This window comes from Tinamus guttatus, unplaced genomic scaffold, assembly GCF_059628265.1.
Source record: "Tinamus guttatus ecotype Peru unplaced genomic scaffold, ASM5962826v1 Tinamus_guttatus_pri_ptg000033l, whole genome shotgun sequence".
NCBI classification, from domain to species: Eukaryota; Metazoa; Chordata; class Aves; order Tinamiformes; family Tinamidae; genus Tinamus; species Tinamus guttatus.
In genome coordinates this window covers 6,990,962-7,015,641 of record NW_028288567.1, presented here as the reverse complement: position 1 = coordinate 7,015,641, position 24,680 = coordinate 6,990,962, and the positions used below count along the sequence as shown (strand labels likewise).

Here is a 24,680-nt window from a genome sequence, read left to right as displayed (position 1 = left end):
GCGTGTTGCGAGGGCTGTTAAACTGAGCCAGGAAACCAAGCTCTCGTGTATCTTGAGCTAGTGCAGAATATCGATCCCTAGCTGTTCAGTGAGGCAGTGTTCATCTGCTTGGGTGGTTGGGATACATCAGTGGAGCTCCCCTTCCCCATCCCTTGCCTTTCCTCTGGGAAGTTACTTGGAGTCTATGTAGGAGAGAGGAAGGAGGGAGTAGGGACCAGCTGGGATAGCAATATTAAGCACTTTAGTTTGGGAAATGTTGTTTTAACGTGAGCTTAGGGCTTTTCTTTAAATTCTGTTCCCATAATTCTCACTGTCTCTTAGAGACCAGCAATGTAAAGTGTTTGCTAGGTCCAACACAAATATTATGAATGGAAGAGGGTTGACCTCAAGGCTTGGGGGTGGAAGTGCTCTACCGGTGTGTACCGCAAATTGGCTGTTTATCCCAACTGTGATCCTAACAACAATAGTGCGCCCTTCCCTGCCTAGCTAAATAGCTGCATCTTTTAATGCATTGCTTTTCAGCTCCTCAAACGAAACTGAAAAGCTAGAAACAATGGAAATTAAATACCGAGATTGCTAAAATCTCGGTCTTGAATGAAAGGGATTTTGAGGCTGCCTTTTGAGAATTTTGTTGGTTTCCCTCCTCCCTTTAGGTACCAGCAAAAAACGCCCCTAAGCACCAGCACAACGCTGGGAATTCAGGATGATTTGTTGCCATCAGCACTAGGCTTGGGGAAGAAGCCTGCTGTTTGCTGGCAGATTTATGGCAGCTGAATATTGAGTTTCTCAGTGTGGGCCAGAGCTTCCTTGGTGGGAGTGTGGGTGGCTCTGCTAGTTGTTCAAGACTGCCCTGGAGATTTATCTAGCTGACTAGTCTAGATTGGCTTTGGAAAAGTCTTGATTTGATCTTGCTTCACCACAAAAAGTAGGGAGGTTTTTACACTGTCTTATTAGAGCTTTTTTTTTTTTTTTTTTTTTTTTTCTCTGTGCAAAACCTGGAGATGGTGAGATGGTGAGAGGGAAAAATCAGTGCAGACATTGACACTCAGTTGTGCAGTTCTAAGGGACAAAATAGCCACATGAATTCCTGGTGTCTAGCATAGCTTAAAGCTTTCCAGAGTCGACCCCTCTTTTTGTAACTACTTCAGAGATAATTTAATCACAGAACGTATTGTGTGGTCCTGTGTTAACCCAACAACAACAGAATAGGGCAACTTGACTATAATGGTTTTTAAATGCGATCCTAGAACATAAGCTGTGACTTGGAATTGATGAAACTGCTGGATTATGTCAGCTGGATACCAGGCGCAGCATTTAAGCTGAAGGCACTCTCCGTTTGTTTTGGTTTGCCCTCCTCTAATTAGTTATTAATGCACAGTACATAAACATTGATATGCTAATACCATATAAGTATGAGAGCAGAGGGAAATCCAAACCCATAAACATATTTCGTGCACTCCCAAGCTCTTCCGTCCCCATTTCTCTCAAGATGTGCTAAGTAGTTATAGAAAAAAAGTTGTAAAAAAAAAAAAAAAAAAAAAGATGTTCATGTAATCTGTACTGTCCTCTCAAATGGCCATGTTGGGTAGCAGGAACCATGACCTTTGCTGTATTTCCCATACTGTTTAACAGTTCTGACTCCAACAAGGTATTGCTACTTAAAAACTCAGGGCAGGATATAGAGATGAGAAATTTTGCTTGCTTTCTGCGAGCAGAGGGAGCAAACAGTGAGAAATTTTTGATTATGCATGGGATGAAACTTGTGATAAATTCCTAAAAACCTGAACTAGTAAGAGTTCTGAAGATTATATCAAAAAAAATCTGAAAATAGATGTTTATACTTATGTTCAAGAAACATAATTGAATGAAGGCAGGGGAAGCAGAAACACAAGAAAGTTTACACAGTTTTTTAGGATAAAGTGACACAAAAATATTTAAGTGCATCAAAATACTCCTGATCGGGAGACTTGAAGGCATGATGACTTTGCATGTAAATGTGCACCTCTTCAAAGTATTTTTTTCCCTTCATAGTGTAACCTTTATACTGGTATGAGTTAAAGCATAGAATTGTTAAGGTTGGAACTCTAGAGGTCATATAGGCCAACCTCCCTGCACACGCAGGGTCACCTAGAGCACATGGCACAGGGTCACATCCAGGTGAGTTTTGAAGATCTCCAGGGAGAGAGATTCCACAACCTCTCTGGGCAGCCTGTGCCAGCGCTCTGTCACCCTCACGGTCAAGAAATTTTTCCTTAAGTTCCTGTGGAACTTTTGATGCTTCAGTTTGTGGCCATTTCCACTAGTTCTGTCGGTGGCCACCACTGAAAAGAGGTGAAAAGAGTGAAAAGAGGCACCATCCTCCTCACTGCCTGCCTTGAGGTACTTATAGACACTGATTAGATCCCCTCTCAGCCTTCTCTTCTCCAGGCTGAACAGGCCCAGCTCCCTCAGCCTCTCCTCATAGGGCAGATGTTCCAGGCCCCGATCATCCTTGTGGCCTTGCGCTGGACTCTCTCCAGCAGCTCCACATCCTTCTTGTATTGTGGGGCCCAGAACTGGACACAATACTCCAGATGCGGCCCCACCAGGGCTGAGTAGAGGGGCAGGATCACCTCCCTCAACCTGCTGGAGACACTCCTCTTAATGCACCCCAGGATGCCATGAAGATATACAGTCTCTCTCTTTCCCAACTTTAGAGCAAGTGTTTTTGATTTTATGCTGAATTGTGAGGTCCGATAAGTGCTTGACCCTTTAGTGAATTTTGCACTTGTGCAGTAAGAGAAGTCTTGTCTGAGATGAGGTTTGAGAAATATACTTCTTCGTGTGCCCTTTGTAGGGCTTTAACTTTCTTCTCAGGTTTGATCAGTGTAAGCACCCAGGTACCTACAGACTGTGTGTACCCATGGCAGATGTGTAGCAGTTTAGGCACAGGACCCCATGATAACACGGGCACTACAGCAATTCACAGAAGTCTATAAATGCAAGTAAATTCCTAACAGCCATAAATATTGTGTGTAGTCCAACACTATATTTAAAGAAGCTTAATTTTCTCTTGTGATTAGCTTAAAAATCTAGGTGGCCAAATAGGTTAATCTTTTGAGTTGGTTTGTTTTATATAATTCAATGTAAGTGTGTTTCTTGTTTGTTTTGTTTTGTCTTCCAGAATACAGCAGCATGAGTACTGAAAATTGGGAAATCAGTGTATTTTTAAATGTTTAATTAAAAAGCCATTTGCTTACTTAAAGTGAATGGACCTTGCTCTATTGAAAGTATAGCTTCAGATGATTTACCAGCTTTTACTCAGTCTTAGGATCTTAATTTCCAAAATAAAATATTTTCTATTATGTGAAGAGTAGAGTGTGTGAGACCGCTTTGAATCAAGCGTGTTCTCAATATTCTACATTTTTTCATGGTAGCAGTGTTTTAGTTTATGAATCAGAAGTTTAGTATCCAGCTTCTCTGGTATTAAAAAGGAAGGGGAAAAAAAAAGTATAATATGCATACATATTTGAACAGTTTTTATTACTAAAGTCATTTATTTCCAAGCCTTTGTGTAGGGAGATATTCAAGAAGTATCCAGTTTGCCCTTCCTTTCCTTGAAAGGATTTGGTTTCCCTGCCACTAGCTATTTGTGGGCAAAGGCAATGAAATCTTGTTCCTCCAGGAATAGTCTCTTATTTGTTTTTGTCTGCGTGCTTCACTCCAGCCTGCAAATAAACGTTACCGCACAGGCTTGATGCTTCGTTTTTCTGTAGTTAAAACACATCAGTTCTCCTTGCCATAACTGTTCAGTTCCCAGACAGGTTGTGCTTGAGAGGCTTTTTTTTTTTTTTTTTTTTTTTTTTTTTTTTTTTTTTTTTTTTTTTTTGCTTTGGCAGGTGGTGTGTGGAGTAGAAAGAGAAGATTGTGTTTTAAATTGCTTGTAGTCATTGGTTTAATGCTTTCGTGTTTAAATTCAAGGTGAAAGTAATTGGAAGCTGTTACATTTTTTATCTCTTAAAAGACAGAAGCTGTTTCATGAACTAGTAATGTGAGACACACCCTCAAAATACTATAAACTTATTGCAAAAGTACAAAATCCCTTTCAGCCCTTGATTCTTCCAAGGGCAGCTATCTGCAAGTTGGCTGTCTTATAAAAGGCTGGTTGTGGATGCTGGGGGAGGCTGGATGGGACTGGCAGGAGACGCTCGCTCTCCTGCCTGTTCTTGCGGAGTTTCAACTTGGGTGTTTTCCGAGCCCCAGGGATGGTTCCTTTGTGTTTAATAGCCTTGGGCTGCCTTTTTTTTTTTTTTTTTTCCCCCCCTCCGTGTTAGTTTTTCTCTTGTTCTTGTGTTTGTGGGAAAGGTGTCGATCAAGCTGAAACTAGGGAAGGAAGCAGAGACTTCAACTGGTCACTCCTCATTCTGGATTCTTGGCATGTTGTTTGGCATTCGAACTTTTCTGTGTCATGTTAGCATTAGATCTTTATACATGGTATAACTCAGGAGAAAATCATCTTTCTCCAGATACTACAACAATTCAGTTGCGTAAAATGTAGTAGTTCTAGGAGGGCAAACTTTCCAGTTTGGAACATGGCTTCTTAGTACTAGCTAAAATTTTCTTTAATGTTGTGAGGCCTTTCCTTCTGTAGAGCTGCAACTAGGAAGATTTTTAAACAAGTGCAATTTCAAGGCTCCCAGGAGAACTGACAAAAATTGAGGGCCAAACTCTAGGTGAAAATCTGTAGCTCATTGAGTCTTAACTGGATTTTAGCACCGCATACATGACTGCAACTAGATACCACTAAGCATGGAGGCACTGCTGCCAAAGTGCTGTCTAGTCAATGAGCTTGAGCGTTTTCAGGATTGAGGATCTAGTTGTGGATCTGTTCTGTATGTTAACATAACTGCAGCTGTGATATGTGGAGTACAAATTAATTTACAGGTCCAAGTCCTCCTTGACAGTAGACCAAAGACATGCTGTTCACAGAAATATTTGGTAAAAGCTTATTGAAATATTTTAAGGATGCAGCAATCTATTGGAATAATCTAACTTGTATTACAGGAAACTAAATTATTAAGTGTGCAGACATGCTGTAACTCCTATGCCATTACAGTAAAAGTCTATGCACATGTGGAATGGGCATAATTGTGAACATAGTAATTTCAAGTGTTTTTTGTTTTGTTGTTTTTTTAGGAGAAAACACTGCCTGTAGCAGTGTGCTACAGCATTACCAGAGGATTTGTGTTGTATCAGTTAGAGCGAGTGGCTTGTAGGAGTTTGAGAAAAACTGGCTGGGAGGCTTTTTCTTGCTGTCAGTATTTGGATTTCCTGCTGGTTTTTTTTTTATTATTATTATTAGTAGTATTATTCTTTATGGTTTCTTTGTGCTTCCACAAGATGGCTTGTGGTGAGTTACTGTTATGAACTTCCATAGGAAAATGGTTTCCCATCCTGGAAGGCTGCATCCCAAACATCTGCCCTGCCATTCCTGGAAGCGGCTTCGTGTGTTGGCTGCGCTCAGTGTTCAGAGGAGCCGTCACAAACTCTGTCTACAGTCGCTCAGAGCGTGGGTAGAGTGAGTGAACTTGTGTTCATCCTTTGTTTAGACTCAAACAACTAGAGTCATTCGGGAATAGGGATTTTATTTTTGTTTTTTTAATTTTTTTATTTTTTCCAAATATTGCTTTGGTTGTGGTTTTAGGTTATATTCTCCTGTCTATTCACAGGCAGACAGACATGATAGTCTGATCCCTTTTATTCTGAAGCACATGTAGCTCTGGGTCTTTACTAGCAAACATAAAACCAGAAATGTTTTTGAATTTCAAATAATTACTTACCACTGGCATCCCCAACTCTAACACAGGTGCTTTGTGTATATTCTCTAATAACTGTTCATCTTGCACCTATACGTATAAGCTTAGCATAATGGAGTATAATGACAATGTGTTAATAATACCTCACTTATAAATCTGACTTTCAGGTCTTAAACTGAGTGGCAGAGAGATCTTTCAATCCTAACTGCTGGACAGAATGATCACATCTTTATGATGAGTTGGTTAGTTTTCCTTGTGTTAACTCATCTGCTGGAGCTTAATCACAGTTACTTTCTGCTGAGTTGTATCTTCTTAAATCTTTAAACACCTTCTTCATGCGGCCAGTGTGAAGTGGCAGACCCAGCTCTGCCATTGCTGGAGGTACCTGATCAATCCCTGTGTTTTGCTCACATGAGTAGGTGTCCCAGAGGAAAGTTTTGCCAGGAAATACTCATCCCTTCAAATGTAATTGAATAGGCTTGAACAACAAGCCGAAACAGCTGGATCCTGTTTTGGTCTTGATTTGTAGGGACCCAAGGGACTGCAAGAGTGGGAAAGAGATCCTGTGCCAGCTGAGCGAGTTCAAATGAGGGAAGGAGAGCCTTGCTCTGCCTCCGCGTCTGCGCTGCTTCTGGGCACTGAAGCCTGGGCAGCTATTGTGTCCTTGCTGAAGTGCAGCCTCTTATCACACGCGGCAGAATTTTCCAGGTCAGCCACCCGACCTGAGTCATGGGATCTGGCGGAGTGCAGGAAGGAAGCTGGAAGTCCTCACAATAACCAAGGAATAAGGTCCCACTGGAAGAGTTTCTTTCATGGGATCATTTGCATTATGATTGGGGGGGGGGGGGAAAAAGGAGGTAAAAGCATTTGCATAGAAATCCTAAGCAATGTTTTGAGTAGTTTAAATCCTTGCTGTACCCATATTTAAAGTGATAATTTATTTTTATTTATTTTTTCCCCTTTTCTTCCCAGCTCTTTTAATCGAGGCTCTGTTCTCAATGTATACTTTTTGATGGTTGGATTACCAATTTCAAAGGGGAGCATACAGAAATTTTTGTAGGTTACATTGCTTAATTTAAGCATTTGTCTCAGGCTGATTTTTTTGTTGACAAAAGTAAATAGCTGTTTCTCCTAACCGAATCAGACACTAATTTATATCTCCATAAAAAGCTTTTGTGGCAAGCATTCTCTGATTTTTCCATCAAGCAGAAGTACTTTTAATGTATTTGTTCTGGTTCATCAAAATAAAAGTCAGATGATCTAGATATTTTTTAGTACATATAGTTAGTAATTTTGTTCATTTATCAAACCTTCTCTGGGTATCTCCAGGTGCGCCAGTTGCTTGGTGCTGGTGTACTGCTTGGAATGCAGAGAGGAGCATCCCAGCCTTTGGGGGAAAAAGAGTGTTCTAGAGAACTTCTCCCTTTGCAACTTTTCTTCCAAGTAAAATTTCTTTTGATGACAAGTATTGGGGGAGAGAGGGGCACATGCTTGTTCAGTGTGATCGAGCTGTGGATAAAACACTGAACGAATTGAAAAATGAACAGGGATGCATAGACAGGCATGCAGTATTTCTGCAGCTGTATTGAGGTTCTGCCATGCTGAGTTAGGAGTGACACTGGCCAGAAAAGCCCCTTGTCTTTTTGCCCCAGGTTAAGGAACTTAAATGTTGCAAAGCTGTTCTTCCACAGTTCTTCATTCCCATAGAAGAGTATATTAACTTCTCTTTCACAGATCACAGAATTGTTAAGGTTGGAAGGGACCTCTAGAGATCGTCTAGTCCGACCCCCTGCTCCAGCAGGAACACCCAGAGCACATGGCACAGGGTGGCATCCAGGCAGGTTTGGGAGATCTGCAGAGAAGGAGACTCCACATCCTCTCTGGGCAGCCTGTTCCAGGGCTCGGTGACCCTCACAGGAAAGAAGTTCTTCACATGAGGGTGGAACTTCCTGTGTTTCAACTTACACCCATTACCCCTTGTCCTGTCATTGGCCACCATGGAGAAGAGGTTGGCCCCATCCTCCCTACATTCTCCACTCACGTACTTGTACATACTGATCAGATCTCAATCTTCTCTTCTGCAGGCTGAACCAGCCCAGCTCACTTAGTCTTTCCTCAGATGATAGATGCTCCAGTTCCTTAATCATCTTTGTCACACTACGCTGGACCTTTGGAGGCTTACTTACCTCCTTTGGGAGGATAGGAGGCCAATCATGTCAAAAATAATCCTTTAATATTATTGATTAAGTAATGGTCATCTTGCTTCTGTGGAGTCTTAAACTATATGGCTTTCAAAAAGAGAGAGGAATGTTTTCATCTTACTAAGAAAAAGAAACTTGCCCAGTTTGGTTTTGGTCTTTGTATAGTCTTGGCTATTTAGGTCAGTTGTATTTTCAAGAAGAGTCCTAAATCTTTTGGGAAAATGTTGATTTGTGGACTCAGTATTTTGAATTTGTAGAAGATGATGATAATAGTAGATACCAAAATTATTTCAGATGTCATAAGATACTGATTGCAATTTTACAGTTGTTCAAATCTAGAAATGTCTGTTGTTACATGAAATTAGGCACTATCCATCTCGCTTTAATCTCATAATTATTTATATTTAAAAGTTAGATATAGCACAAGTATCTAAACTGTTTTTTCTCTGTTTTAACATGTAACTTTTTACGCATATAATATATTGTGGAGTCTTGTTTGACCCTTTTAATAACAGCATTACAATATTCTTGTGTCCTCCTCCACTGTGTCTTCTAATGTGACTAACACCTTATTTTCCATATTCTTATAGAGTTTCTTTTTTCTAGTACATGACTTTGCAGCATTTCAAGTATACTGGTTCCTCTAGTAACAGCTGTAAGTCACTAGTGTTGACATGGAAAATCACATTTCTGTGCATAAAAATTGCAGCATGTTTAATTAAAAAACACTTTGTTGTGCTTCAATTTGCTGCTTCCTTCAGAGTTCAGATGCAAACTTGGGAACTAAGTTGCAAGCATGTGGGGTTGTGGTTTTGTATTTGTTTTTTAAACATCCTGATGGTGTTTTTTAAACATTTGTTGATGAAACTGACTTCCATCCCTGCTCTTGTTCTGCAGTGGGTGTGCTTCCCATGTTGTACAACTGCACAGATGTCATCCACTTAGATGGGCAAGTACCCCTGTGCACAAAATGGCTTTCTGCCTGTTCGTGCATCAAACAGGATTGGGTTTTGCTTGCAATGTATCGAGGTGGTTGCCGTCTGCTGAGCTTTGGCCTAGAAGGATATGATGTTGGTTTATTTATTTATTTATTTATTTTCTAATCATGTTTCCTGTGATCCCTGCACAGGTAAGTGCCTAGTATAAAACCTTCCTCACTCACCATGCCATGGTATGGGCTGAGGGAGAGATGCTGTGGGAAGTGCTTTAAAGCCACATCTCTTATGCCTGATGTGACATCTGGAGCCTTTAAAAGTCCTGAGCTCTCACTATGGACTGGAGCCTCTCCTGGAAGGCTGCCCTTATCTTTACATCTGCTCAGACATCACTTCTTATTCTTCTGGAGGACTCTGAGTGCAAATATCTAGATGTTTGTGCTAGGATGCGTTTGCATGGTAGGAAGCAGGCTTGAGAAGAGCTTATTAGTATGTTTTCTGGAGAAGTTTAGAAATTGAGTGAAAGCCTTTTGTCTTTTCGGTTGAGATTTGTTTGGAGGTGTGAGTTGATTTAAGGAACTTGGCATTGTCCACAGGCATGTCCTTCTGCAGAAAGCTCCTTTTTGCAGGTTTTATACAAACCTCTTTCTCAACAGCTCATTTTACGCAGGTTACTCCCAGGTTACGCTCAGACACCCTTGAAGAAGCAATAGGGGAGAGGTAAGCCTGGCCGAGCACTCCTGCCCCGATGCCTGTCTGGTCTGCAGTGTCCCCAATGCTTCCTCCCTAGTGTTGCAATCTGCTTGCTTTTCTTCTTGTGCTTCGCTTCCCCTTTTGATCAGATGCTGTCAAGCTAGCACTAGTAATTAGTACAAATGAGTATTTATATAATTTTTACTAACCTGGTGAGGTGCTGTTTGTGAGGCCCAGTGGCTGGGCACAACATGTGGTTGTGGGGCTCTGTTCCATTCTCTGTTCCTCAGGCGAGGCCAAACTTGCTTGGGCCATGTCATAGAGGTGTTTGTTTAAACAGTTTTTAAAAACCTTTAAAGATCCAAATTGCATAATTGTTCTTATGTATCTGGTTCCATTGTTTGTTTATTTGTAAAGCTGGAAGTTTTTTTTTTTTTTTTTTTTCTCCATAACACATTTTTCTAAATATTCCTGGCTTTAAGTTGACACAGTCAATTTAAAGTTGTTCTTGTTTTTTATTTTGTGACTTCAGGCAAAAATTGCTTCCATCTTTTTTTCAATCTGTGCCATTTATGAAGGCTGCTCTCAAATGTCATGCTGAATCTTCAGTTGCCTGCTGTGTAATCTGATGTTTTTGCCAGGGCTGTTCCTGCCTTCCCGACCCACTGCTTCCTGTCTACCTTGAGGCACGATGCTGAAGTGGGAGCGGTGGCTACAGCCAAGACCCCGTCACTGTTGAGCCCTTGTCTACAGCACAGCAATCCTGAAGCTGCTGTGCAGAGCGTTTACCAGTTTTGAGATAGCACCACAGGGTGCACTCTTAGCTTTGGGCCAGTATAATATATTTTTCTGTCTACTGAGTTCCCATATTTGTTTTAACATTTTGAAGTTGTACTTTTTTTTTTTTTTTGTAACTTGTATATATGTTATTTTCTACCATTGAATTTCATCATACCAATATATGACTTTAAAGCACGTTAAGTGTGCTCTCTTGTTTGCCGTCCTCTTAATGAAAGCATTAAATGGCAGCATCTCCAAAATGGTCTTCTGAAAAAGACTCTTGGCTGGATTGTCTGGACTATTAACAGTGAGTCACATTAATCTGTCATGATGTAGATTTATCTCTTTCAGTTACTTTGTAGTAAGTTGTCATGTGAGATTGTGTCAAGAGCGTGACTGAAATCAAGATAAACTTTATCTGTTCCTTTCTTTTCCATTTAATCCAGTAGGCTCGCAGATCCAGTTAGTGCTTATCAGCTTGAAATGCTTAAAAACGGATTGCTTATTAATTTGTTACAGTACATTTGGGGGATTTTAAGATGGACGTCTATAAAACAGGTTTCAGACTTAAATAAAAACATTATATTCTAGACTTAAGAAATTGAGTGGAAAAAAATCAAAATTCTTTTTCTGTTCTTCTGGGTCTTCTGAAACTGTGCTCCTTCCTTTGTACTCCTTGAAGAGATTCTCTGGCTTCCTCCTCTACTACCTTCTGGGCTAAATTTCATTAGGCTCTGCTGATTGACATGTATCTAATGCATTTTCTTGTTTAATATCACTAGCTGCATTTAAATCAATGGAGAGATATGCAGCTCAAGTGAAATGTCTTTGCCTGTAGAAAACCTACTGAGGTACTGCCTGTTTGCCAGTGCGGTGAAAGAAAACACAACCCTCCCTTGTTTCAGATTGCCAGTATTGCTCGATAACTATCACAAATATAAATTCATGCTTATTCTAGAATGTGCTAAAAAGTGTAAGTGTGGATGGGGAAATATTACAGCTTAGCTGATTCTCAGCTTCACAGATGGGGCTGAGACAATTTACACTGCCAACTGGGAAGAGTGAGGAAAAGCTAAAGCAAATGTCTACTGTAGTTTCTGCTTTTTGAGCTAAATTCCTCTTTTGAACTCTTCAGAAGGATTTAAGATGAAGGCATGCATTTATTATTAGGTTTGCAAGAAAGTATTTAACACAGGATAAGTGAAAAGTTATATCTGCAGCTTGTATACTACAGCTTGCTAAAATATCAGTGCTACCATCTTTGAGCATGAATTAAAGTGAGTAAGAGACTGACTTTGGGCTGAAAGAAAATCTGTATTCTTTCTAGCAACCAGTAGTGGCTGGCTTAAATGAACAGTTGTGCTTGGCTAGAGACTCTGTGAACACCTGAAGCAGCGCTGAATTGTCCCTGGTTAGAAACTTGGACTGAGAAGCAATAGGATTCAGCTGTGTGGTGGACACTGGTGCTTTGTAGGTTGGTACCTTGGAGTGAGCCCCAGTTGAGCCCCCTGCTTTGGCTTAATGCAAGGAGCGCAGCAAAAAAACTAAAAAATAAGAGGAAAGTTGTCTTAATGCAATGTCTGGGAAGGAAAACAATGCACAGGCTGACTGCAGGAGAAATAATCATTTGCAAGGGTTGTGCGAGTCATCTGAGAAACTTTTATATTGCAGCACTTCTGGCGTTCAACCTCTAAACCTGGGTTCTTTTGTCCAGAAAGCTTCATTGTAAAAGTTAGGTGGATAAGCTGATGTTTGATGGAAAGATTATGTGAGAAGTACTTAGAAATACTCAAGGGGAAAATAATTTTGTTTTAAATTTTCCTCAGAGTGAGTATCTGGGAGTGAGCTACGAAACAGTAGTAGTTGTTAACATAGGCTACTGATCTTCAGGGTTAGCTACCTAATTTGTAAGTATTTTGTTTCTGCTTGAAGAACTTTTTTATTATGAAACTAATGCAGTCTGTTATCTTGGCTTCCTTTTCCATTTCTTTTATAATGAAGTCTTATGTATGCAAATAAAATTATAGAAAAGTGAAAATTGTCTTCCCTGTTGCTGGAAGCTTGCAGTAGTGTCAATAGAATTGTTTAGTGGCATGTATCCTACTTCCTGCCATAGAAGTTAAATGTTTGCAATCTGCTGAGGATTTGGGCCCAAGAGATCTTGAAAGCCCCTTACAGCAGTTGCCCAAATTAATTACTGTGTATTAAATTACTTTCCTGGGAAACACTTTTTGTGGTTTTCAGGTTTCTAGCAAAAGCATGCCTATTTTTAGTCAAGCGACGGTTCGCTTTGCTCTTTGTCAGCTTTTCCATGTTTGCTTCTTAAATGAAAGTGTAAGAAGAGAAGCTGTTATTCTTGGAGTTGCCAAACTTTATACAAAATATTTATTTGTACTTTCTTGAAATCAGTTTGCTAAGGGAGCTGGAGGGAGCAAGCGGTTCTGTATTGGTTGTAACTGCCAGTTACTGCACCAGGAATCTGCAGATGGGCCCAATAAAATAAAAAAAAATAGAAAGAAAACAGAAAAACTGTTTTGTGGAGCAGAAGTGGCCAGTGAAGCTCTGGTTTGTGCCGGGGGTGCTGGGGCTCTGCCAGCTGAAGCGCCAGGAGCAGTGTTTGCAGTGCAGGGGCTGCCGGTGCCAATGCAGCTCTTCCAGGGCCGCCTGGCGGCTCTGGCGCTCTCCGGGCAGTGATTAGAGCCTTCTTGTGCGCGAAGGGATCTGTTGCTGATAGGGATGTGTAGTCCGAACTGGTGATTTAAAGTAAAGCCTGCTCAGCGTGAGAGCGAGACGATGGAAACTAAATAGCAGCTGTGTGTGAACAGCAGCTCTGGGACTCCCTGTTTGGCCACTGATTTTGTGCGCAGCAAAAGTGTACATGGAGGCTAGGCCAAGTATAAACCTTTCCTGTTGCTTCGGCTTGTAATAACTCTGTGCGTACCATGATCATTTGGGGGGGAAAAAAAAAAAAAAAAAAAAAAAGATTAAGTAAGCACAAAATGTCTTACTGTATGAGAAGGGCCTTTCCATGAAGGCAGTGAGATAAGCTGCCCGTTTCCTCTGGGTGAATACTGCTCAGTTGCTCACCTCACCCAAGCTACTCTGAGGCCTGAGGCTTCTGCTTTCCAGGTGTGTACTCCTGATTGCAAAGCTGCTTTGCAATGCGCTGGAAGATGAATTAATGATATTTAGACAAACAGTTGAATACCATCTGGCCTTCTATAGGCAGCTGGATATTGCCTCACGGTCACAGGCCCTGGTTCTCATGGGGGACTTCAACTACCCCGACATCAACTGGAAGGACAACACAGCCAGGCACAGGCAGTCCTGGAGGTTCCTGCAGAGTGTCGATGATAACTTTTTGACGCAGGTTGTGGAGGAGCCGATGAGGAGAGGTGGGCTACTGGACCTCGTGCTATCAAATAGGGAGGGCCTTGTAGGAGATGTGAAGTTGGGGGGTAGCCTCGGCTGCAGTGACCATGAGTCGTTGGAGTTCAGGATCCAACGTGGAGGTGGCAGGGCTGTAAGTAGCCTTGCAATGATGGACTTCAGGAGGGCCAACTTTAGCCTCTTCAGAGACCTCCTCGGAAGAATCCCATGGGCTAGAGCTCTGGAAGGAAGGGGGGCCCAAGAGAGCTGGTTAGTTTTCAAGCGGCACTTCCTCCACGCCCAGCAACAGTGCATCCCTGTGTAAGAAGTCAAGCAGAGGGGGCAGGAGACCTGCGTGGATGAGCAGGGAGCTTGTGGCAATGCTCAAGCAGAAGGCAGCGGTATACAGAATGTGGAAAAAAGGACAGGCCCCCTGGGAGAAATACAGGAACGTAGTCAGGGAATGCAGAGATGCAACAAGGAAAGCTAAGGCGCGGTTGGAACGCAATCTGGCAAGGGACGTTAAAAATAACAAGAAAAATTTCTTCAAATACATTAACAGCGAAAGGAAGATCAGGGAAAACGTGGGTCCGCTGGCAGACGGGATGGGCACTCTGATTACAAATAACACAGAAAAAGCAGAGTTGCTGAATGCCTTCTTTGCTTCGGTGTTTACCAAGGGCAGCCCTTTAGAGCCCCAGGCCCTAGGGACAAGAGAAGAAGCCGGGGGAGAGGAAGACTTGCCCTGGATAGAGGAAGATTGGGTCAGAGAGCATCTAAGGAACCTCGATACCCACAAATCCATGGGCCCTGATGGGATGCACCCCAGAGTGCTGCGTGAGCTGGCAGAGGTCATAGCTAAGCCGCTTTCCATCATCTTTGAAAGATCCTGGAGAACGGGGGAGGTGCCGGAAGACTGGAAGAAGGCCAATGTCACGCCAGTCTTTAAAAAAAAAAAAAAAAAAAAAAAAAAAAAAAAAAAAAAAGACAAGAAGGAGGACCCAGGTAACTACAGGCCACTGAGCCTCACCTCCATCCCTGGAAACGTGATGGAACGGCTCATACTGGCCGTTGTCTCCAGGCACATGGAGGACAAGAAGGTGCTCGAGAGTAGTCAGCATGGATTCACCAAGAGGAAATCTTGCTTGACTAACCCGATAGCCTTCTGTGATGAAATGACCGGCTGGATAGACGAGGGGAGAGTGGTGGATGTCGTCTACCTGGACTTCACCAAGGCTTTTGACACCGTCCCTCACAACATCCTCCTGGGCAAGCTCCGGAAGTGTGGGATAGATGAGTGCACAGTGAGGTGGATTAGGAACTGGCTGGATGGCAGGGCCCAGAGAGTGGTGATCAGCGGTGCAGAGTCTAGTTGGAGGCCTGTAGCTAGCGGGGTCCCCCAGGGGTCAGTCCTTGGTCCAGTCTTGTTCAATTTATTCATCAATGACCTGGATGAAGGCACAGAGTGCTCCCTCAGCAAGTTTGCTGATGATACCAAACTGGGAGGAGTAGCTGATACCCCAGAGGGCTGTGCTGCCATCTAGAGGGACCTGGACAGACTGGACATCTGGGCGGTGAAAAACCTCATGAAATTCAACAAGGCCAAGTGCAAGGTTCTGCACCTGAGGAGGAATAACCCTAGACACCAGTACAGGCTGGGGACTGACCTTCTGGAGAGCAGCTCTGCGGAGAAAGACCTGGGTGTCACGGTGGACGACAAGTTGACCATGAGGCAGCAGTGTGCCCTCGTGGCCAAGGAGGCCAATGGGATCCTGGGGTGCATTAAGAAGAGCGTCTCCAGCAGGTCGAGGGAGGTGATCCTGCCCCTCTACTCAGCTCTAGTGAGGCCACATCTGGAGTACTGTGTCCAGTTTTGGGCTCCACAGTATAAGAGGGACGTGGAGCTGCTGGAGAGAACCCAGCGCAGGGCCACAAGGATGATCAGGGGCCTGGAACACCTGCCCTATGAGGAGAGGCTGAGGGAGCTGGGCCTGTTCAGCCTGGAGAAGAGAAGGCTGAGAGGGGATCTAATCCCTCAAGGGAGGGAGTGCAGAGGATGGTGCTGGTCTCTTTTCAGTGGTGGCCGCTGACAGAACTAGAGGAAATCGCCACAAACTGAAGCACCAAAAGTTCCACAGAAACTTAAGGAAAAATTTTTTAACAGTGAGAGTGACAGAGCACTGGAACAGGCTGCCCAGAGAGGTTGTGGAGTCTCCTTCTCTGGACATCTTCAAAACCCGCTTGGATGCAGTCCTGTGCCACGTGCTTTCGGTGAGCCTGCATGTGCAGGGGGGTTGGACTAGATGATCTCTAGAGGTCCCTTCCAACCCTAAGCGTTCTATGATTCTATGATCTGTTCATGACAAATGGAGAAAGATTAGGCTGGAAAGAAACATTAATATAGATGGCAGGAGAGCTGGCAAGGTGTGAGCTGCTCATGGATTGGACATTGATGATAAACTGAATCCCAGGCAAAAGTATTACACCGTTGGAGTTTTTCTTTTTTTGCTGTTTTTTGTATGTGTAGTATGTGAATGTTAAGTGTTCCCTGAGGTGTGACATGATGCAGGCCCCAGAATACTATGCTTAGTTTCTAGAATCAGTTTTATTTTTTGAGATATAGCTAGAGAATTTGAAAAATAGCCACAGATTATTGGTTTTCAAAGAAAATATTTATTGTGAAGCAAAGATAAAACTATTAGGAGTATTGTCACAGGTAACAGGTAACAGAGAGGAACAATTTAAAAATTGGTGTTAGGAAGGGCCGGGAGTTGCTGTATGTTTGTGATGATTTGAGATCAGGAAAAAAAACCAAGCTGTGTAAGGGAAAACACTGCAGGGCTAATGCTTTTCTTAATAGTTGGGCAGTTGGGCTCTTATGGAAGCATGTTTTTCAAGGATGGTTTAAAATAACAGTCTCTGTTTGCAGTTATATGGATGGATAGGCTCATGATCTGTTCCTCGAATGTAACTGATGTGCAAATATACACTTGGTTATTCTTTATGACTGATCTTTATTTTTATTAATAGTGTGTTTGTACAGTTTTCATATTGGGTTGTAGGATTGCGATTTCAGAAGGTTTTGACCGTCTTTGACATGGCTGTTTTGCTTGTGTGCATTTAATGTCACTGCCCAAGAGCCCAGAGGAAAGTCTGCCAGAAGAGGAGGTATCGTAACCAGATACCTGCATGGGGAGCTCTTGCTGAGCCGAGAGGGATGATGAAATAATTAGCAACCATGTGTTTCATCAGATAAATGACATCTATGCATTATCCCTCCTAGTAACACTTATTCACGTTTGCATTTTACCGTGAGCTTGCTCTGTTGTGGTCTGTGGAAAGACGTTTGGAAAAGTGAGCTATGAATTCACTCACTTCCTCCCAAGTATTTTTCACTGGAACAAGCCTTCTCTAAGTTACTTCCACAGTCAAGTCGTAAATACCTAGGAGTCATTTTACTTTAAAAATGACTTGATCCTATTTTTAAATGTTTAATAGCTGTCATTAGAAGCCTTTTTTATTTACTGCTATTTTAATATTTATATGAAGTATCTAAAAATAAGCACTAAGTAAAATTTTTGTGGGTTACTATCTTAGGAAACGTGCCTGCTTTGCTGAGCTAATTAAATGCATGCTCTCTTTTCCAATAGCTGTGTCTGTATGGGAAGCATCTACGTGTAGATTTTAATGCTCCCTTGCAACATACGTAGTATCAAAGTAAATCCTCCTTTTTTGAATTTTGAACTTTTAAAAATGTTGGAACTCCAAAGACTAGTCAGGTATCTGCTTTATTTGATATCATAGTTTTCATTCAAAATGCCTTGTCAATAAAGGCAGAACTAGGATTATTTGTGTATGTGTCTGTAGATTATTTGCCAGCAAGAGAACTCCAGCCCTGATTTAGGCTGCTGAGATCTGTAGCAAAGTAAATATAAGTAACAGTGTCCACAGGGGTTCTCTGATACTCATGTAGTGAGTATAGAATCTTTTATGAACAGTAAGATTTTACTTCTCAAGAGCCTGTTCAGGTTAAATAGTGATACTTCCATTTTACAGATATAAAGTAATGCCTTGGAGTAAGAATTTTACTTAAAATATTCATTTTGTTGGTGTACATTTTTTAGAAATTCATAGCTCAGATCTGATTGATTTTCAGAATTGCAGCTCAAGTGTCTTGAGACTTTTGGTAGTTAAGTACCGGCATCCTGACTTACCTGTGAGATATTGAGGGGTGCAAAGTTTAAGCTTGAAGGCCAAAGAGTGTTTTATGTATATCTATGTATATCTATGTATATCTATGTATATCTATGTATATCTATGTATATCTATGTATATCTATGTATATCTATGTATATCTATGTATATCTATGTGTGTGTGTGTATATCTATGTGTGTGTGTGTATATCTATGTGTGTGTGTGTGTATATATATAATACTTTCTTTAATTGGCTTGTGTCCAGCTCAGTGAGGGACAGAGTCTAAGGATCATTTAGCTTTTTACATGCAAGACCACCTTTTTTCTACTTCATTAGCCTTACAAGACTCTTAAATACCACATTTGTGTGTGCATGTGTGTGCTTTTGATTGCATTTCCATGCAATCCACTACCTGAAACAGGAGTGCTATAGTCAAATTTATCCTGACGGTGCTGAAAGAATTGCGTCAAAATTCCTGTGCGCAGCAGGATGAATTAAAGTTTAAAACTTCGCTTTGCTGCTAATAAAATAGCATTTAAGCATAAGGTTGTTTATTGGAATTTTTCTGAAGGAAAAGAATAGTAATATATAAAATTATGGCTGTGTTTTAATGTGGAATGAAAGAATTGCCCAGATCTACAGGAGGTGTTTCATGAATGTTGGGGTTATTTTTTCATCTCAGTCATGGGGGGAAACAGAACTACTCATACAAATGGGAAAGATATTTTATTTCTCTCTCTGACTTTAAATTCCTGATGAAGAATTTCTGATGTAGTTGTAGCCAAGGATGGTTGGATGGTCTCCAGCCTCCTTAGAGGAGAACAGATTACTTTTTTCAAGATGAACGGGATCCAGAATATTGTGTCTGTCTATACCATAGCACAGAAATTTGTGGACATATTTCTCATTCTTGGAAACTGCTGGGTTCTTAACTTGTACTTACCAATGTTGGCAGTTAGTACACACTAAGAAAAACATGTTAAAAAAAATCGGAGTGGGCGAAAGCAGAATCTGAACCTTTAAAGCTGAAAAGAGCACTTGTGACTTGTGTTTTTACATTGCCTTAAATGTTCTATGCTTCAGCTGCTCTCCCTGCTGGCTGCAGGGTTTTGCCCTTTGACTGCTCTACAGCAACTGGGCTTTAAGAAGCTCTGCCTTCCTGTTTGCACTTGCTCCTCCTTTGGTTTTCATAGCTGTGTTTATTTGGGAGGAGTGTTCCCGCACACCCCTCCGTGGGGCTTGGGATACCTCCTGTAGCATCTGCCCTGAATCAGAACCACCCTGATGTGCTCCAGAGTCACAGCTCACAGGAGCCAGTGTGGGGACAACACGGGGAACAGCCACGTGGGCCTGGAAAATGAGAATACTTATTCAGGTCCCTCCAGGGCTCATAAAAAAATAAGTCCTCGAGACTACAGAACACCTCTAAAATCACAGCTGTCAATGCTGGTGCTCTGCCTGCTTTAATGAGGAAGCAGAATGTCCTTTGCTGGCCTCTCAAGTGATGGACATTCCACCTTGCTGCTTGGTATTAGGATACATTTACATTTTTGTAATTATTCTGTAGTGAATAAAAGGTGCCCATCCTGTGAAATGGCAAGCAACTGGAGCTTATTATTATTATTATTCTAATGAACTTCTGCTGCTGATAATTCTGGTGGATGCAGTTTTGATTTCCTCAGTCTTTGACTTGACCTGGTACCTTCGTTGACCAAGGTAGGGAGGAGAAGGCTGGTTGTTTTGCTGTGTGGTCCCTGGCTTGCTGCAGAAACATGTCTGTAATCCCTCTGGGAAGCAATACTTCCCAAAGTCTTTTCCTGAGACCTGCTAGTCTGAAGAGCCTCCAGGCCAAGTGGAGCTATTTGGCCACTTCTCTGAAAAGCAGCTACACCATCAGTGAGGAGCTGAGATGAACCAGAATTTCTCTGCGTTGCTCTGTTTTGTTTCTGAAGCAGCTGTGGTGTGTGTTTTGAGTTGCTGGTCCAAACCTGCAGATGATTAAGTTTTTTTTTTTCTTCAAGCAGACAACATGATCTGCATCTTACTTGGGTTTAATTTTGGCCTTTGCACGCCAAAAGTGCAGAGTGGTGGAATGTTAGTGGTGGAATATCATAGATAGTATTGGGTTATCATCTGTCACTGTCCTCTCTGTACCAGGTCTTCAGGAGATGATGGGATTTTATCTCCAACAGTCTAAAAAATACCCTTGGGGTTAAATTTGCTGCAAGTACCGCTATCAGGAGCTTTTTTCCTCTTTGCAAATGGGCCGAGCTGAGCTTGGCACCAACGCTTCCCAATCTGTTGCTCTGCCTCTCTCCTTCTGGGTGGTCGTTGACACTGTAAGGTAGCTGACAGCCCATTCAGCTTCCAATGGGGAGAAATCTCAGGTGCTTGTGCAGTTCTGCTGTTACTGATTTTTATTGCTTGACTGCAATGTAAACGTAAGTGGGATAAGTGGCTGGAGAGTAAAACATGGGGAAAGGCGCCCAAAGAAGTGGAGAACTTACTGGCCCTCATAGCTTGCTCCTTGCACCTTGCTGGCCTCCGTAGGTGGTTTCTCCCGGAGAACCACCGGGGGCTCTGGGACCGGTTTTTCAACTGGGTGATCAACTGACTGAGTATGAGGAGCCACTCCGAGAGGGTGGTGGGGCCAGTTTCCCAGGCAGCCTGAGACTAGGAAACATTGGCCACCCTGGCCAGGATGGGCAGCCAGTGGTTTGGTAGATCAGTTCTAATAGATAAAGGCTACTACCGTGTCACCTTTTGCTCTTAAAAGGCTGCAAAACCCCTGTGTCGTTCTGCTGTATCATTTGGCAAGGAAACTGCAGCTCTTCATGAAAAAGAACATGATATTTTCTAGCCGTTACCTGCCTCATTATTTTGTTTTGCAAAAGGGAGGGAAGGAGAGCTATGGACCGGTGTGTCCAAGAGGTCCATTGCAGGGCCCCTGGGGGCACATGGCTGTAGAAGCCCGTCCTGGAGCCTGCCAAGCGAGTCGTAGAAATCTGCCCTTTAACCTCGGAGTCACGAGCGCTCCAAGGCCCGAACTGTTGCCTGAGGACTGGCCTCCCAAGACCCCCGACCGGGCCAAGTTTTCTGGGCTCAGGACTGTTGTTGCCTCAAGAGGAGCAGATGTTTGCACAGCAGACAAACAGCATCGAGGAGAAAGCGAAGAGAATACTATTTTTTTTCTTTCTTTTCTTGAACCAAGGCATTTAGGCATTTAGATCACATTCCAAAGGCACTCCACTTTCCCCCCCCCCCCCCCCCCCCAGTACTGTATTATTCTTTATAATACTTAGGACTCTCTGACTGTACATCAACATGTCTGTTGCTTGAGATGATAAAGAAATTATAGGGAATGATTTACAGATACAGAGAAGGGTTTACAGTTTTTTTTTTTTTTTTTTCCCACCAACACTGATACTACAAATCATTAGAACTAATGCAAACCTATTTTTGTCTGCTGTGTTTTACTGAAGTAGCTTTAACAATGTTTGTTTTTCCAGTGTCCCTATGGGAACCCTGGAAGATTCCAAAATGCAATAATTAAAAAATGACAGCGCTTTCCTTGCAATAAAAAATGAGCAAGAGTTTTGTGGTTTAAACAGCTATGTGGTTGCTTGTTAGCAAGCTCTTTTGCCTTGTGCTCTAGCCAGGCCTGTAATGGTCAAAAAATGTTGCTGTCGAGAACTGCTCGTTTGTTTTCGATCACTTGTTTTATAAGTTAAAAGACTTTGATGACTTGTTTTAATTTGCTGAAACCGCATTCATCACCGGTATTAGTAGTTGTATTAAATCATTTGGTGCCAGAGCAGTTTATGCTCTCCCAGGGAGGCAGCGGTTCTCGCTGCCGCTTATTTTGTCTAGTGCAGGGAATATTCTTTTAAGATGTAAAAGAGTAATTGAAAGCTTGGGAAGCTCTGTAATTCTGATAAAAGAATTTCCATTGAATCACTTTTCAAAAGCTCTTTCTGTATTTTAATTTTATCAATAAATACTTGGAATAAATTGAATGAAAGTTTAAAGTAAAAGTATTGCAAAAATAACTGAGAATCTCACCACCTTATGGCTGCATCTTTACTGTTTGGACCTGGCTCCCATAGGAGCCAGTGAAACCTTCTGTTTCTGTCCCGGGAACCAAATTTAATGTTTTCTCCCTAAATCTTGGAAATCTGAACTCAAAGTTAAGTGATCTTGATTTCTTAAAGGGTCGCTGATGTTGTTCTTATGATGAAGCAGGAAAACATTAATTTTGAAGCCTATTTCCCACTTTATTTGTTGTTTATATCTGTGGATGCTGTTGGATGTTACTGTAATTAATTAACGCAACAAAACCAGTTTCTTGGGAAATCTAAATCCTGCTGATAGGACACTCTCCAGGGTAATTATGAAAGTAACTGCTTTACTGTTTTGCAGTACCATGAATTTGGTTCCATGAGGTCTCCTTTTCCTCTGAAGGGCTTCTAGATAGCTAGTCTACCTAGGTATTTGAGTGTGTTTATTTTCTTCTTGCACTGGTTGCTGCTGGTTGAGGAAGGTCATTCATTAGTGTTTACTTTTGGGAACATTTAGGCTTTATTTTATTTTTTTTTGGTTAATTCAGGAGTGCCCATCTTCCTTTTATTTTTGTTTTTTTATTCCCATGGTTTTGAGGGTGGCGGGAGAGATGCGCACGCTGCCGCGTGACGCTGGAAGTGCGCCGGCGGGTGGCAGTGGGGCTGGCAGGGAAAACGGTTCTGCTGGTACCAGTCACTGCAAGGAGCGCTGGGGTGGCCTTGCGGCAGTGGGGGCCTTGCTCTGCTTGCTGCGTCCAAAGATGATGTAAAAGTGCGGGGGGGAAGAAGGACAGGGAAATGATGGTTAACTCTATATCTCTGGTTTTTCTTTTTCACGTGATGATGTCTGCTGAAGTACAGCTGGTGTCGCTTCGGCAGCCCAGGGTTAGCTGTTAAGCATCCCCTATCCTGGAGCAGTGACCTGCAGGAATACTGCGTGATGCGCAGCCTAGGGCAGCATTCCTGCTCCAGTAATCTTTCAGTAGCATTTTAATTTTCCATAGAAAACAGTATTGATTTGCTGTCTGGTGAAGTAATTAATATAACAGTTGTATGTGTGTTGTTTTTCCCCTGGAGTGACCACATTGTTATGTTATACCCTGCTTTTGCCATCAGACATAACAACATGTAACACAGATTTAAAAGTCTAAAGAAAAATATAGATAGCCTTTTTATTTCCTTTTCTGACAAAAAACTGCCAAAACTTTTTTTTTTTTAGTCAGTTTTGGCTTAGCTCTTAATGCCCATATCTTCCTGCTTTAGACGTCAGAATATCGCATTAGGGAATGCAGCTATAACAGCAAACTACTGTTGTTCTCAGAGCTGTTGTTACCTAGGAATTCTTAGTTTTAGTGATGGATATTTTCCTTTGTTTCAGCCAAACCTTTCACGTCTAAAGTGAAACAGATGCGACTACATAAAGAAGACTTTGAAATCCTGAAGGTCATTGGCCGAGGAGCCTTTGGGGAGGTACGTATGGCAAAGGGAGGCACGGGAGGTATAAATATATGGGAGGTGCATGTGGGAAGGGGAGGCCAGGAGGCACCTGAATGTGCCTACGCACATTGAGGAGCAACAGCTCAGAGTAGGGAACCCCTGCAGAAGCTCTGTGTTACTCTGTGTGTAAAGGGGTAAAGGGTATTGTAGGTCAGCCTGACATTTCCTGTAAACACGTTTTGTTTTGCACATTCATTAATTCTTTTTTAAGTGTAAGTGTTCAGAGAAGGTAAGTTTACACAGATTAAAAGACGTTGTGGCCTTCAGTTGTCTGATGGTAAAATTCTTGTTCAGCTATAATTTTTTATAGTCAGCAGATGGAGACCACAGTGCTGATGATATAAAGATCTTGTAATTTCTAAGCATCTTAATAACTGAATAGTCCGAGAGCAGTTTTCAAGAACTTAAATGACCTAACATTGATACTAACATTCCAAAAACAAATGGAAATCTCCCTATTCCTGGCCTTTTATTTCCAGTTTTTAATAAGCACTTTAATGATTTCTCTTCGTAAGAAATCAAGTATTTATCATATGTTAGTTTTGGCTTCAGTTTGCTTCACTTGTTGTTCTTGAAATATAGTGAAGAACTCTGCTACTTCTGATTAAACCATCTCTTAAGTCATTACGTAAGACAGTTGATTGCTGGGTCTTAAAGATATCAAGGGTATCTGTTTATAGAGGCTGAGGAAACTGGAGTGAATAAACCTTAGTTTTTGGCCTTTTCTTCTTAACATCTATTACTGCTATGATTATTCTGCAGGGCAATATAGATATATAGATATATAGATATATATGGAGCAATCATGCATAATTGACTTGAGCTTTTGATGACCAAATATATTAGAAATGAAAACAGTATAATATGTTCAGAAAGTTTTCCTTACTACTTGAAAACAAAACAAAAACCTGAGAGTTGGCATCTGGAGTATAAGCAGGAGACACTGAGCAATGCTTTTGTTACTCCTGCAACTGAAAACATTTTTCAGCAATGTTTTCCTTGGTGTGGTAGCGTTTCTGGAGGCTACATGGCATATGCTAGAAAAGAGTTGGTTTCAGGTTCACTTACATGTTTGCTTCATGTGATAAAGATGGGCTTTACTGCTGTATGGTTACAGAAGAACAATTTTCTGTAGATGCTTCTGAAGTAAATGGAT

General features: G+C 41.9%; 1 protein-coding gene across 1 annotated transcript in view; it reads left to right on the top strand.

Moving 5' to 3' along the window:
* CDC42BPA (CDC42 binding protein kinase alpha) overlaps positions 1–24,680 on the top strand; it is a 155,345-nt gene that overhangs the window by 25,190 nt on the left and 105,475 nt on the right. The window contains exon 2 of the mRNA XM_088532756.1: positions 23,406–23,497. Coding sequence (XP_088388882.1) covers positions 23,406–23,497 — 92 coding nt within the window. The remainder of the gene's footprint in view (positions 1–23,405; positions 23,498–24,680) is intronic.